The following is a 12,957-nucleotide window of genomic DNA, read 5'->3' on the forward strand; positions in this document are numbered from 1 at the left end:
ACGATGAGTTAGGCCTAGCGATAACAAGTTTTTTTTAATGTAAAAGAAAGCAAAAACACGGACAGCAAAAGTAAACATTGTATGTGTACTAATGTGATTAGTAAAATAACTTCCTGTCATAGGTTATTTATGCTCAAACGCAAATTGTGTGTGTGTGTGAATAATAGATCTCTTCATGGAACGTCCTTCCCTATATCTGCCCACTATTCTTCGGTACAAAACTATTCGGGCTCACTAAACCCAATGGAAACATGCGCCCCATTGTGGTCGGCTGCACCCTGCACTGTCTCACTGAAAAGGTGTGCTTACAATCGGTCTCTAGCTTATTGGAGAAGGAATTTTCCCCCACCCAGCTAGGAGTGGGCATCAAATAGATACAAGGCCAGACATTTTGGGGAAGAGTAGAATGGATTCAATTGACTCTAGAAGGATAAAATGCAAATTTGAATTGAGAATGTGAAGGGCTGTACCTAAACACCACAAGGCATGTCATCTGATGCGCTAATAATTTTGCAAATCCATTGCCCTTGTCTTCTTGTAAGCAGTTGTTTTTTAATTAAAATTATGGAGTATTATTTCATGACATTCATGTTTGTTATGCGGAGGTGCGTGCGTTCTGTCCAGCTGGGGAACATATACGCCATAGAAAACGGGAAACCGGGCCCATGAGCCTGGCTAGGCTTTAAAAAGGGTGCATTTATTTTTTATTATGTTTGTTATAAACCCAAATTGGAATGTCTAAGTTAAAAAGGTTTTAATCAACTAAAAATACAGTAATCTACAATACAAGCAAAGATTGTTAAATTGTAAGCAAAACTAAACTTCAACACAATAACAGTTTTATGCAGCGAGTTGCTACAGCCTTGACTGACTATAAACTAACACTGAATGCGATGTGCCATAAACAAAACAGAACTCTGCGCAGTTGCACTGCAGGCAAATAACAGCAATCGAGACAAAGTTACATGATCAAAACTAAAATCACAACAATGTTCCTTGAGATACCATTAATTCAAATTCCTCAATTTCCAAGAACATTTATTTAAATTTCTGAACTCCTTATATTTTCCATCACTCTTTGTATAATCAAACAAAAGTGAAGCAACATGAATTTCAGTATTAAATTTTACCGCTTTTATTAACTCAAGTAATATTGTATGGAATATTAAGCAAGACAAACCTAGAATTTCCTCCAGCAATTACTTAGCTGTAGTAAACTTCCTACTTATTTGGCATTATATCATTTTAATTTCATTAATGCAGTTGAACTGAGTTTAAATAACATTTCAATAAACTATGTACTTTCAAATCTTAACCTGTTTCCTCTATTTTATCATCATCCATCAAACTTAGATTTTTTAGTGTTGGCATAAGTTTATCTGATCAATATGAAAACATTTCCATATGTCTTACTTCTTCATCATTTTACCTGCAATGCATTAATGTTCTGCAGTCTCATTTTCCTGACTTGTTTATCTTCTGCAGCCATTTCACACAATTTCTCACTTGGGGATTAAATTTGTATTCTTCACTGTCAACTTGGATTGATTTCTAATCAATCTAGCTTACAATTCTGATGGGTAACTTTGTGAACCAATTTTCTGAAGTTTCTGTAAGAAAAACATTCAATAATTTATATCACAAGTTGAAAATCTTGGTAACTTCTTCCTTCCTAATGTTCTATATATTTTTAAAGAGGTATTTTTTGAAAAAATATTTCACAGAAAGAATTCTTCTTTTTGTCTCTCAATCTACCTGTGAAATGAATTTTGAACTCAAAATATTTATTCAGACAGTACATATTCTAAAATTGGAACGATACAGAGAAAATTAGTATGACCCCTGTGCAAGGATGACATACAAATTCGTGAAGCGTTCCATATTTTCTCCAGCATGGCCACAGTCAAATGACTAAAACAAGTAAAAGAGTAAAAATGTTTCAAACTTTGAAACATCACTGAGATAGTAAAATATGACATCAATCTATGTATGAAGTATCTTAGTCTATTGTGCCACCACTATGTACATTTAACATGACTGCGGCTAATGCAGAATAGCACATCTCCTGGAAAAATTCATTTTTTTAAAAAATTCTTTTGCATCTCTATGTTTTAGATGCTGGAGATTACGAATATGCAAAAGAAAATTTTTTTTAATTTCACCCCCAGTTTAAAATTTTGAATTTTGTTTTGAAATTTTTTTCCTATGTTTTAGATGACAGAGGGTCCAAATATGCAAGAAACTGCATTTTCGAAATTTTAAATTCAATAAGCATATAGATATGTGTATAGATAGATAGACAGACAGACAGGCAGATAGATAGATGTGAATGTCTTCCTGGAGCTAAAAACAACAGTAACACTGTCTTCTATAGGACTGCCATATTTAGTTGACAAATATATTTTATGAATAAACAGGCAGTGATAAATAGATAGACAGATAAATAAACAAATGGATGAAAAAAGTTCAAAATTTAAAATTGGGGTAAGGGGTGAAATTTGAGCCCCTTATTAAACTTTATAATATTAATTATTAAACATTGTTTGTTTCTCAAAAAAATGGTGTATAATATTTGATTTATATTCAATTATTATTTATGATTATTTAAGGCAAACACAAGTAAAAAGCAAATTCTTTTCACTTTAATGTTTTTGATTATATCTAATTTCAATTTCCATATATTCATCAATTCGCTATAATCTCTTTAAAGTAAACAAAATCAAAAATTTAAATTAGTGTTGTGGGGTGGGGGAGTGATTAAAAATTTTTTTTTTGCATATTCATAATCTCCAACACCTAAAACGTAGGAATCTAAAAGAATTTTTTTTAAATGCATTTTTTGAGGAGAAGTGTGATTCTGTATTAGCCCCACATGATCTATATATATTTCTTTATTGCCTACAAGGGGCTAAACACAGAGGGGACAAACAAGGACAGACAAATGGATTAAGTCGATTACATCGACCCCAGTGCGTAACTGGTGCTTAATTTTTCGACCCCGAAAGGATGAAAGGCAAAGTTGACCTCGGCAGAATTTGAAACCAGAACGTAACGGCAGACGAAATACGGCCCCAGGACTTATTATTGTAAGCCTAGTACTTATTCTATTGGTCCCTTGTGCTAAACTGCTAAGTTACTGGGATGTAAACAAACTAAATTGATTGACAAGTGATGGTGGGGGGACAAACACAGACACACACGTAAATATATATATATGTATATATATGATGAGCTTCTGTTAGTTTCTGTCTACCAAATCCACTCACAAGGCTTTGGTTGGCTCTAGGCTATTGTAGAAGACACTTGCCCAAGATGCCATGCAGTGGGACTGAACCTGGAACCATGTGGTTGGGAAGCAAGCTTCTTACCACACCTGCACCTATATGTTTTTCAATTTTCATTTTTTTACTTTTCCCAAATACATTTGATATTACATTAATAACATCAATTGAGAGATGAAGTTCACTTCTTTGATGTATGCTCTGCACAACTCTGATAAAATACAATTTTATATATTACAATCTTATGATATTGGATCATCTCATATATAATGCGTTTTTTTTATACTTCTTTTACTTTTGAAAATTAAGACAAACAAAATTCTTTCTTAATCTAAAATATACTCTCCTTCATTTTCTACAATGCTCTTCCATCTATCTGGTAGACATACAAGGCCCTTCTTCCAAGATACTCCTCCAGTACTGTTCTGACCTCGTCTACAGAATTCATATTTTTTCTGTCCAGAAGACTGCAGAATAAATGATAATCAGATGGGGCAATCTCTGGTGAAATAGGTAGGTGAGGCATCGTTTTCCACTGAAACTGCTCCAGCCTTTGGAATGTCATCCTCGCTGTATGTGGCCGAGCATTATACTGATGGAAGAACACTTTGTCTTGAAACTAAAGATGATTGCTTTTCTTCTAGTGCTGACTTGAATGGCTGGTTGAATGACCAAATCCAAGCTTCTCTGCTAGTTCCTCAACAGTTACAATGGGATTTTGTTCCACCAGGGTTTGCAAGACATTCTCATTGCGCTCTACAGATCTTCCAGGACGAGGCTTGTTTTCTAGGTTGTAGTTTCTGGCTCGGAATTTCTGGAACCACCATTGACACAGGCTTACATTTATTGTCCAATCCCCATATACTGCATTAATATTCCTCGCACTTTCCATTGTGTTGTTGCCTTTATTGAATGCATAAATTAAAATATGTCGAATATACTCCTTTGTCACTTCCATAGCTTTAAAAAAATAACTGTTAAAATCGAACTGCACTCTTCAAAATTTGCACTAAGAATAAGCACAAGGTAAAATTACTACCTGATGCAGGTAGTTTATCCCATCCTCCTCCGACTTTGAGTTCATGCAATTGATAAAACCACATTATGGGATGATCCAATACATTATAAGCATTTTTGTAAATAATTTGAATATTTCCTAGTTTACCATTGTAGTATTTTCTTATAGAAATAACTAAATTTATTCTGTTCTTCAGTTGATATGGAAAGTTATGACTGTGTCCACACGGAACCATTTCAAGTCAGTGACAATGATTTGATGAGAGTCAGAGCACAGCCTCGACATGACAGAGGAGATAGATTCAGATGCAAAATTACACTACAGGCACCGCAAGGAAGATTTCTCTATGTGTATATTGCAGATATCGATATTAAAGAATGTGGTGTAACTTTAAAATTCTATGATTATTATTATAATAGTCAAAATATGATTGTAAGTATGAGCTTTTGTTCTTTCTTATTCATTGAAAAATACATAATTCTTTTTCTTTTTTTAATGTAAAATTTTTATAATAATGAAATTATTGTGTACAGTACTCAGGTGCACCACAATTTGTCAAAAGTGCATATAAAACATATGCAGTAATGTACAAATGTCTGGAAAGTGAACAGTGTATGAAGCAGATACGTGCTTGCATGTGTCTGGAGGGGAGAAAATCAGGTGTAGTGTTGGTGAATCTCAGGAAGCATGGAAGTTCTGAAGGATGCTGTGCTCCAACAACTAACAACAGATGCTGGCAGTTTGTTCCATACTTCCACAACTCTTAGTGCGAAAAAATATTTCCGAAAGTCATGGTAGCTGTGCTGTTTTCTGACTTTGTAAACATGTCCATAGGTGTTAGACAGGCGGAGTTTGGAAAGGTGCTCAGAGTTATTGTTTGTAAGATGGTTAATAATTTTATGGGTGTCTGCCAAGTCAGCTACCAGACGTCGGAGTGATTTATGCCAAAAATCACTGATGCTCTCAAAAGATTGTACTGAAGTACTTCTACAAACTATTGTAAATTTCCCTAAGATGTTTATATCAAAACTGTATCTGAATCAAGATATAAATGCAAACTTCACCTGTCACTCGTTGCTATGCATGTGAAAGATAAGCTGAAGAATTTTAGAAAGTTTAGTTACTTTTGTGCTGAGATTTTCATAAAGCAAAACAAAAGTCTGTGAATTTTAACATGTTAATTGCCTCATGTAGCACCAGTGGTTCATTGCAAACTTCACACAACTGCCATATGCACCACATGTAGTTGGTAAATTTTCATGATTTGAGAAAATATTTTATTCTGTATCCACGGTGATATGGTTTTGAGGATATTTAAATAATACAAGTGCTAAATATTAAAGTTTAATTGTGAAATATTGTAAAAATGTGAAAAAAAAGAAAAAACAATATATTTCCTTGTAATTAAATAGTACGCAGTATAACCAGAAACATGTGGCACCACTGGTCATTTCAAGTAACAGGCTATGACAGTTAACATGTTAAATATTGTCCTTAATTGTTTTGTAGCTCTTAAAAAATGGCTCCATGTTTTGTACATGGCTACATTGTTAGTCTTCATCTAAGTGTTCTAGCCATGACCATTCCATCTTATTTTCCAGACAGTGTATCAAAGACTATATTGTCCAATGTATTATTATTACTATTATTATCAGAAAGTTGTGACATGATGAAAATTTGGCTGTATAGTTTTCTGGCAACTACCTCAAACATTTTATCTTACTCTGATTTTTTTGTTCAACAAATATTTATTTTTTTGTGTGTGTGTGTGTGTGTGGGGGGGATAAATCTTTTTAGAAGCAAAATATTAAATAACTATAAAAATTTAAGTATAACTAATTACTTATATGTTTTGTTCTACTTTGTATTTATAGAAAGAATCAACTTGCAAAACAGCACCAGGGGCTTATTTCCAGACCCGTAGTAATACTTTAATTGTGGAACTTAACAAACTAACAAGTTCAAATACTGTTTACCGATTCTCTATATTAACAGCTACAAATCATGGTAAGTCTGATATTTTCCCTTTTATGTTAGGCATATGGTTTATTGGTTGAGGGTGTTACACTCAAAAACATAAGATCATAATTTCGATTCCAAGATCAGTCTATGTTTTGTATTCTTGAGCAAAACACTTCATTTCATGTTGCACCAGTCCACTCACCACGCAAAATGAATTCCAGCAATAACTGGGAAGTTAATCCTGTGACAGACTAATGTCCCATTCAATGGCGGAGGGGGAGTGTTGTGAACGCAGTCACTTATTTACAATGGAAACCAGGCTTGTCTCTAGTTTTATAAGTCCTAGAGCTCTTGGATAAAAAAGGTCTATACCATTTTAGTTTATGATGTCAAAGTCTGCATATGTTACATGACAAGTGGCACACTGGATTTTAAATAAATTGTGTACAGGGGTATGGTTTGCATGAAAACATTGGTTGCTGGAACTTAGCATTATTGTGTAACTATTGACTGATTTAAGCTTTTTGAAACAATTTGGTAAGTCATCATCATCACTTATTGTTAGTTTTCCATGCTGGCATGGGTTGGATGTAATCTTCAAATTTTAACCCATTCGTTACCAACCCAGCTAAAACCGGCTCTGGCTCTGTAGTACAAATGTCTTGTTTTCATAAGTTTTGAATTAAAATCTTCCACCAAACCTTAGTCACAATTTATGTTCCTAACACTAACTGAATGATAACTAAGTTATTTTACTAAATTCTTTATATTTAAAGTAATTGAAAGAAACACAGAGCATCTCAAAATATATACAATAACGAAAAGGTTAATTTTGATAAAATGGCCATTGGAAGTGCAAAAGATACTTTGTTTAACAGTCTGTAGGCTGTCTTGGAGGTCAGCTGAAACTGGGTTTTCCTATCGCATAAGAAAAGGGTTCCATACTAGATGAAATCTTCTTTTCAATTCTGCTCAATGATCAATGCTCTTACAGTTGCTAGTTTTATCTGCAACCCTTCCTTCTACACACATGCAACATAACTATCCAAACTATTCTCACCACTACAAAAACATACGAGTGTCTCAATTCATCAACTTCTGTTTCATTGACGTCCAGAATGGTCCATTTCATCTTTCTTTCTTTGTAGTTTATTCTGTCACAAGGCTATTCTGCAACGTTGCCTTTATTGATCTTTATAAAAGATAACTAATCTTTTTAAATAACAAATCAAAAAAGTATACATCACCTCACATAATATTGGCTTCAAATTTTGGCACAAGGCCAGCAAGTTTAGAGAGGGAGTGAGTCAATCACATTGACCACAGTGTTCAACTGGTATTTATTTGACTGACCCTGAAAGGATGAAAGGCAAAGTCAACTGTGGCAGAATTTAAACTCAGAACTTGAAGATGGATGAAATGCCTGGTGGCATTTCATCTACCAGCTTGCTGCATTCACTACCTCACATAATATTAACCATGCTACTTTGTTTTATCAATATATAAAATATTTCATATTTAGTTTTTCTTTAAACAAATAATACTTTTAATTACAGTTTATAAATTTTACACTCCTACCTCTTCAGCTATTGTTAGATATCTATCTATATCATCTTTGTCATTTTGCATTCATTTGTCCATGCTGGACAAGATGAGGTGCTGCACCAGACTCCAGTCTGATTTGGCATGGCTTCTACAGCTGGATGCCCTTCCTAATGCCAACCACCCCAAGAGTGTAATAGGTGCTTTTACGTGCCACTGGTATGGGTGCCAGCTACGTGACACCAGTATCTGCCACAGCTATGATTTCACTTGGCTTGATGGCTCTTCCTTCTCAAGCACAGCATATTGCCAAAGGTCTCTGTCGTTTCTCATTGCCTCCATGAGGCCCAATGCTCAAAAGGTGCTTTTTACATGCCACCAACAACAGCCACAACTATGATCTGTCTTGTCTTGATGGGTCATCTCAAACATGGCATATCGCCAAAGGTCTCAGTCACTAGTCATTGTCTCTGTGGGGCCCAACATTCAAAGATCATACTTCATCACCTCATCCCATGTCTTCCTGGGTCTCCCTCTTCCACAGCTTCCTTTCATTGGTAGAAATCGGCACTTCTTCAAACTGCTGTCCACATCCATACACATCACATAACCATACCAATGCAGCCGTCTCTCTTGCGCACCACATCTGATGCCTCTTATGCCCAGCTTTTCTCTCAAGACATTTACACTCTGTTATGTATGCACACTGACAATGCACATCCAGCAAAGGACGCTAGCTTATATATATATATATGAAGCTGAAGTTGTCTGTGTATGGCAGGTTTGGTAGCCTTCAACTAACACTATCTCTTCCGAGACCCTGCGGCGCAAGTTGACCAAAATTAAGAGTATGATAGAAGGCTTGCACTTCTTTCCGTAGAAGAAAAAATTCAAATCGGACCATGTTAACACCAAAAATTATTTACGTCAAAAAGGTGCTTTTTTTCTATGAAAATCCCTATTTTTTACGATTTTTTTACTGCTGTGTTGCCATTTTACGGTGTATTTCAACCAGAAAAATGTTCACTTAAAGAGAATAACAAGCTACATAATGCAAAATTTTTACTTTTAAAAAAATTCCAATTCTAAAGGGTCGAAACAAACCCAAGCAACGCCGAGCGATACTGCTAGTATATATATATCACTATGTAAAAAGTCTTATATTGTTTTTATTTTTTTTAATTCAGGTCCAAAGATTCACAGATTAAGTGGTAGTCCAAGCTTGAAGACTTACTCCATATCAAGGATATTTATTCTAATACTAGTTTGCGTCAGCCTACACTGACAAATTCACAAAAAAAAGGAAATAAATATTAAATTAAATATTCTTCTTCTTCGAAATTTCAGACATCCATAAATTATTTATGAAATTACTGATTAACTTCTGAAATTATCGCTTCATTTTCTGCATGAGAGGGTTAAATGCTGGATGATTTAAATTCATGAAAAATACCATGTTTGCCATGCAGGAAAATAAAAAAAAGAATGAAGTTCACACTTGAAATTTAATGCTGAAATTATCGTATTCCAGCAATAAATATTTACTCACTAATATGACGCCACAATTTTAGAGGAACGGACTTAGACATTCATTTTTTCTAAAAATGTGAGACTAAATAACTACAGCTCATTGCCATTATGGTGACACCCATTGCTTACATTAACTTTTAAGTGACTATTCAATGTTTAGATGCTTTGATATGAAGTTAAGACGCTGAACTACAAGCCATAGTTCAAATCTTGTGCCCCTTAGTAAAGCACACTGGTGCATGGCTAAACAAAGAACAAGCTCCACTATTTTCTTCACAGGTGAATAATAGCAGTAAGAAGAATATCTTGGCTCTAGACATAAGTCTACAGTAAATATAACAACTTAACCAATGCAAGCATAGAAAAATGATATAAAGACGTACGAAGTAAATAAAATAAAATAAAAACTTCTGCATGACTAACAGTTACTGTAGAAATCAAATAATTCAGCAATATATATGATTGATCTCTTGCTGTATTTAATACATCTAAATAATATACAAATATTTATATTATTTTTCTTTTTAGTCTGTATAAACTTATTGTATTGAAACCAAATTAAAACAACTCCATAAAGCTTTTTTTTTCAATTTTACAGGTATATTTGTTATTATTATTATATTGCATTTCATTATTACCATTATTGTCATAAAAAATCTCTACAGCTTAACCTGACATCTTGGGAAAGTCATTGCCTAGATCGATCTGCATGGCGTAAGATGTGTCATGATGCATCCAAACAATTTGAGTTGAAGAAAAAGAACAATAGGAGAACTATAAGCTACAATCAACAGACACCTTTACCAAATCCCAGGCAAAATCAAAATCATCAATTTCCCAATTGCAACTTCATAGCAAAAACCCATCCTTGAACTGAAATTACATTCACACATCCATTGCAAATGGATGCTGCTTCTTAGATTTTTTTTTTGTTCTTTGTTTCCATTACACTCTTTAAGTCCTCTCCTCCAAATAGGAGTGACCATCATTATTATTATTATTGAGCTGGCAGAATTGTTAGCACACTGGACAAAATGCTTAGTGATATTTCATCTGTCTTTATGTTCTGAATTCAAATGCCGCCAAGGTTGACTTTGCTTTTCATCCTTTTGGGGTCAATAAAATAAGTACCTGTCAAGTACTGAGGTCAATGTAATCTACTATCCTTGCTTCCCCAAAATATCAGGCGTTGTGCCTATAGTAAAAAAGATTATTATTAACCCCTTGATGCCGGTATTACCTGAAGCATGCGAGACACTGCTCTGGTTTTTTTTTTTATCTAATGAGACCACACAAACACACAAGTGCCAACGAGCTCGCGTCTATTTACGTTCACCGTTACAATAACATAGCGTCGTACATTTACATCTACCGGTTTATGAAAACGAACTATGTGAAGCTATTTATCATAATATGATATGCAAGAGTTATTTTGCTCAAGTTCAAAAAGTAGCTTGCGTGTGGTACAACTCAAAACATGGTATTATGCATGTAAAGTATCTGCATGTCATTGGTCTACTGCTAGTCTCATGACTTGAACGTAACCTAAAATAGCTAAGATAATGCACGGGACAGTGAGTGCGCGCACCTCAAGAGACAAAGTACACAACAGCGAACATAAACAGTCAGCCGCTAAAAAGTCCGTGATAGATGCAGGCCAGCTCTACATCGTATATTTACGTTAACCGCGGGTAGGCAAGCAAAAGTGTGATCGCATATTTGCGTCAACTGTTGTGACGCAAACTGTTAAGGCAGTGAGCTAGCAGAATTGTTAGTGTCACACAAAATACTTAGTGACTTTTTTCTGGTTTTACACAGAGTTTAAATATTGCTGAGGTTGACTTTGCCTTTCAACCTTTCATGGTCAATAAAATAAGTACCAGTCAAATACTGGGGTTGCTGTACCATATTTTCCGGCATACAAGTGAACATAGCATATATAGTATAAACATATAGTGTTAATATTCACACACTGTTACTATCTTTCCAAATCCTTTTGCATTTCATGTAGAATTTTTGATTCTCCAAAGTTGTTTTGATGTACAAAAATACAGTAATTTCCTCACTCAGAGACAGAGTTCAACAGCACCCAAAGCACAAGTGTTTAGCTCTAAATATTATTATTATTAGCATGCCAGACAAAATACTTAGCATATTTTATCCATCTTTATGTTTTGAGTTCAAATTCCACTGAGGCTGACTTTGCCTTTCGTCTTTTTGGAGCTGATAAAATAAAATACCAGTTGATTACTAGAGTCCATATAATCATCTAGCTTCCTCCTCTAAAATTGCTGGCCCTATGCCAAAATTTGAAACCGTTATTATTATCATTATTATTATTGAGTGAGAGAGCAGTGCATGCCATCAAAGTTGACACTGGGGTAAAATATATGAAGCCTAGTATACCCATCATGACTACACGTCTGATAAGGGTACACCAGGAACATGTATCACAACCAAATGTGCGTGATATGATGATCTCATATCAAGATAAACAGCACATGACCTTGCAGGTGGGGCCCAGTTAGAATATTCTTCTGGTCGAGTAACCCATCCCGCTCAAAAGGTCCCTGAATAAGGGTTGTTTAAGGATGTTGAACGAAACTCCCATGTTTCCAGAGGTAAATTATTCAAACCCTGAAGAATCCCTCTCAATACATGGCTATGATGCTCCCCCACTACTTCTGCATGTGATCAGAGATGCACATATCGTCAGCCACTAAGGGACATGCTCAACTGGTTAAGGTCAAACAACTGACAAGCAAATCTGTAGTATTGAGCAGAATATTTGCTGTAGCCCATCTTTTATACTAAGACATAACAATGTACATGATAACACTTCCAATCAGTTAAGATCAGAAGCCATGAGAGCCACTGCCTGGTAATGCATCAGGGGTGCTACTGCTACTACTATTATTATTATTAAGGTAGCGAGCTGGCAGAATTGTTAGCACACTTAGCAGTATTTTATCCATCTTTATGTTCTGACTTCAGATTCTACTGAGGCTGACCTTGCTTTTCCTCTTTTCAGGGTTGATAAGTACCAGCTGAGCACTGGGGTTGATGTCATCAACTATTCTCTTATCCCAACATTTCAGGTCTTGTGCCTACTGTAGAAAGGATCATTATTATATATATATCATCATCATAATCATCGTTTAACGTCCGATTTCCATGCTAGCATGGGTTGGATGGTTCGACCGGGGTCTGGGAAGCCAAGAGGTTGTACCAGGCTCCAGTCTGATCTGGCAGTGTTTCTACAGCTAGATGTCCTTCCTAGCGCCAACCACTCCGTGAGTGTAGTGGGTGCTTTTTATGTGTCACCGGCACAGATGCCAGGGGAGGCTGGCAACGGCCACGACTGGTTGGTGCCTTTTACGTGCCACCGGCATGGAAACCTGTCAAGGTGGCGCTGGCATCGGTCATGTTCGGATGGTGCTTTTTACGTGCCACTGGCACAGGTATCACAACTACAATTTCCATTTGACTTTTTGATGTTGATGTACTTGACTCAATAGGTCTCCTCAAGCACAGCAGGTTGCCCTACAATCCAAGGTAAGCACAGCAGGCCATCCTGCGATATATATATATATATATATATATATATATACATATATTTTTACT

General features: G+C 35.4%; 1 protein-coding gene and 1 non-coding gene across 3 annotated transcripts in view; both read left to right on the plus strand.

Annotated features, from left to right (window-relative positions):
- Positions 1 to 9,684, plus strand: part of LOC115210930 — an 11,371-nt gene extending 1,687 nt beyond the window's left edge. The window contains exons 1-4 of one of the 2 annotated variants that reach the window (XM_036502462.1): positions 1,594 to 1,612; positions 4,496 to 4,731; positions 6,174 to 6,306; positions 8,991 to 9,684. In XM_036502462.1, the coding sequence (XP_036358355.1) occupies positions 4,501 to 4,731; positions 6,174 to 6,306; positions 8,991 to 9,088 (462 nt within the window). In that variant the 5' untranslated portion in view covers positions 1,594 to 1,612; positions 4,496 to 4,500 and the 3' untranslated portion in view covers positions 9,089 to 9,684. Of the gene's footprint in view, positions 1 to 1,593; positions 1,613 to 4,495; positions 4,732 to 6,173; positions 6,307 to 8,990 lie in introns of those variants that run through there. The other variant, XM_029779719.2, reaches the window with a different exon arrangement.
- On the plus strand, positions 1,781 to 1,887 carry LOC115211348. The gene has a single exon (XR_003881616.1). It is a non-coding gene; the product is annotated as a U6 spliceosomal RNA (small nuclear RNA).
- Positions 9,685 to 12,957: the final 3,273 nt, after the last annotated feature.

This window comes from Octopus sinensis, linkage group LG4 (genome assembly GCF_006345805.1).
Source record: "Octopus sinensis linkage group LG4, ASM634580v1, whole genome shotgun sequence".
In the NCBI taxonomy this organism is placed as follows: domain Eukaryota; kingdom Metazoa; phylum Mollusca; class Cephalopoda; order Octopoda; family Octopodidae; genus Octopus; species Octopus sinensis.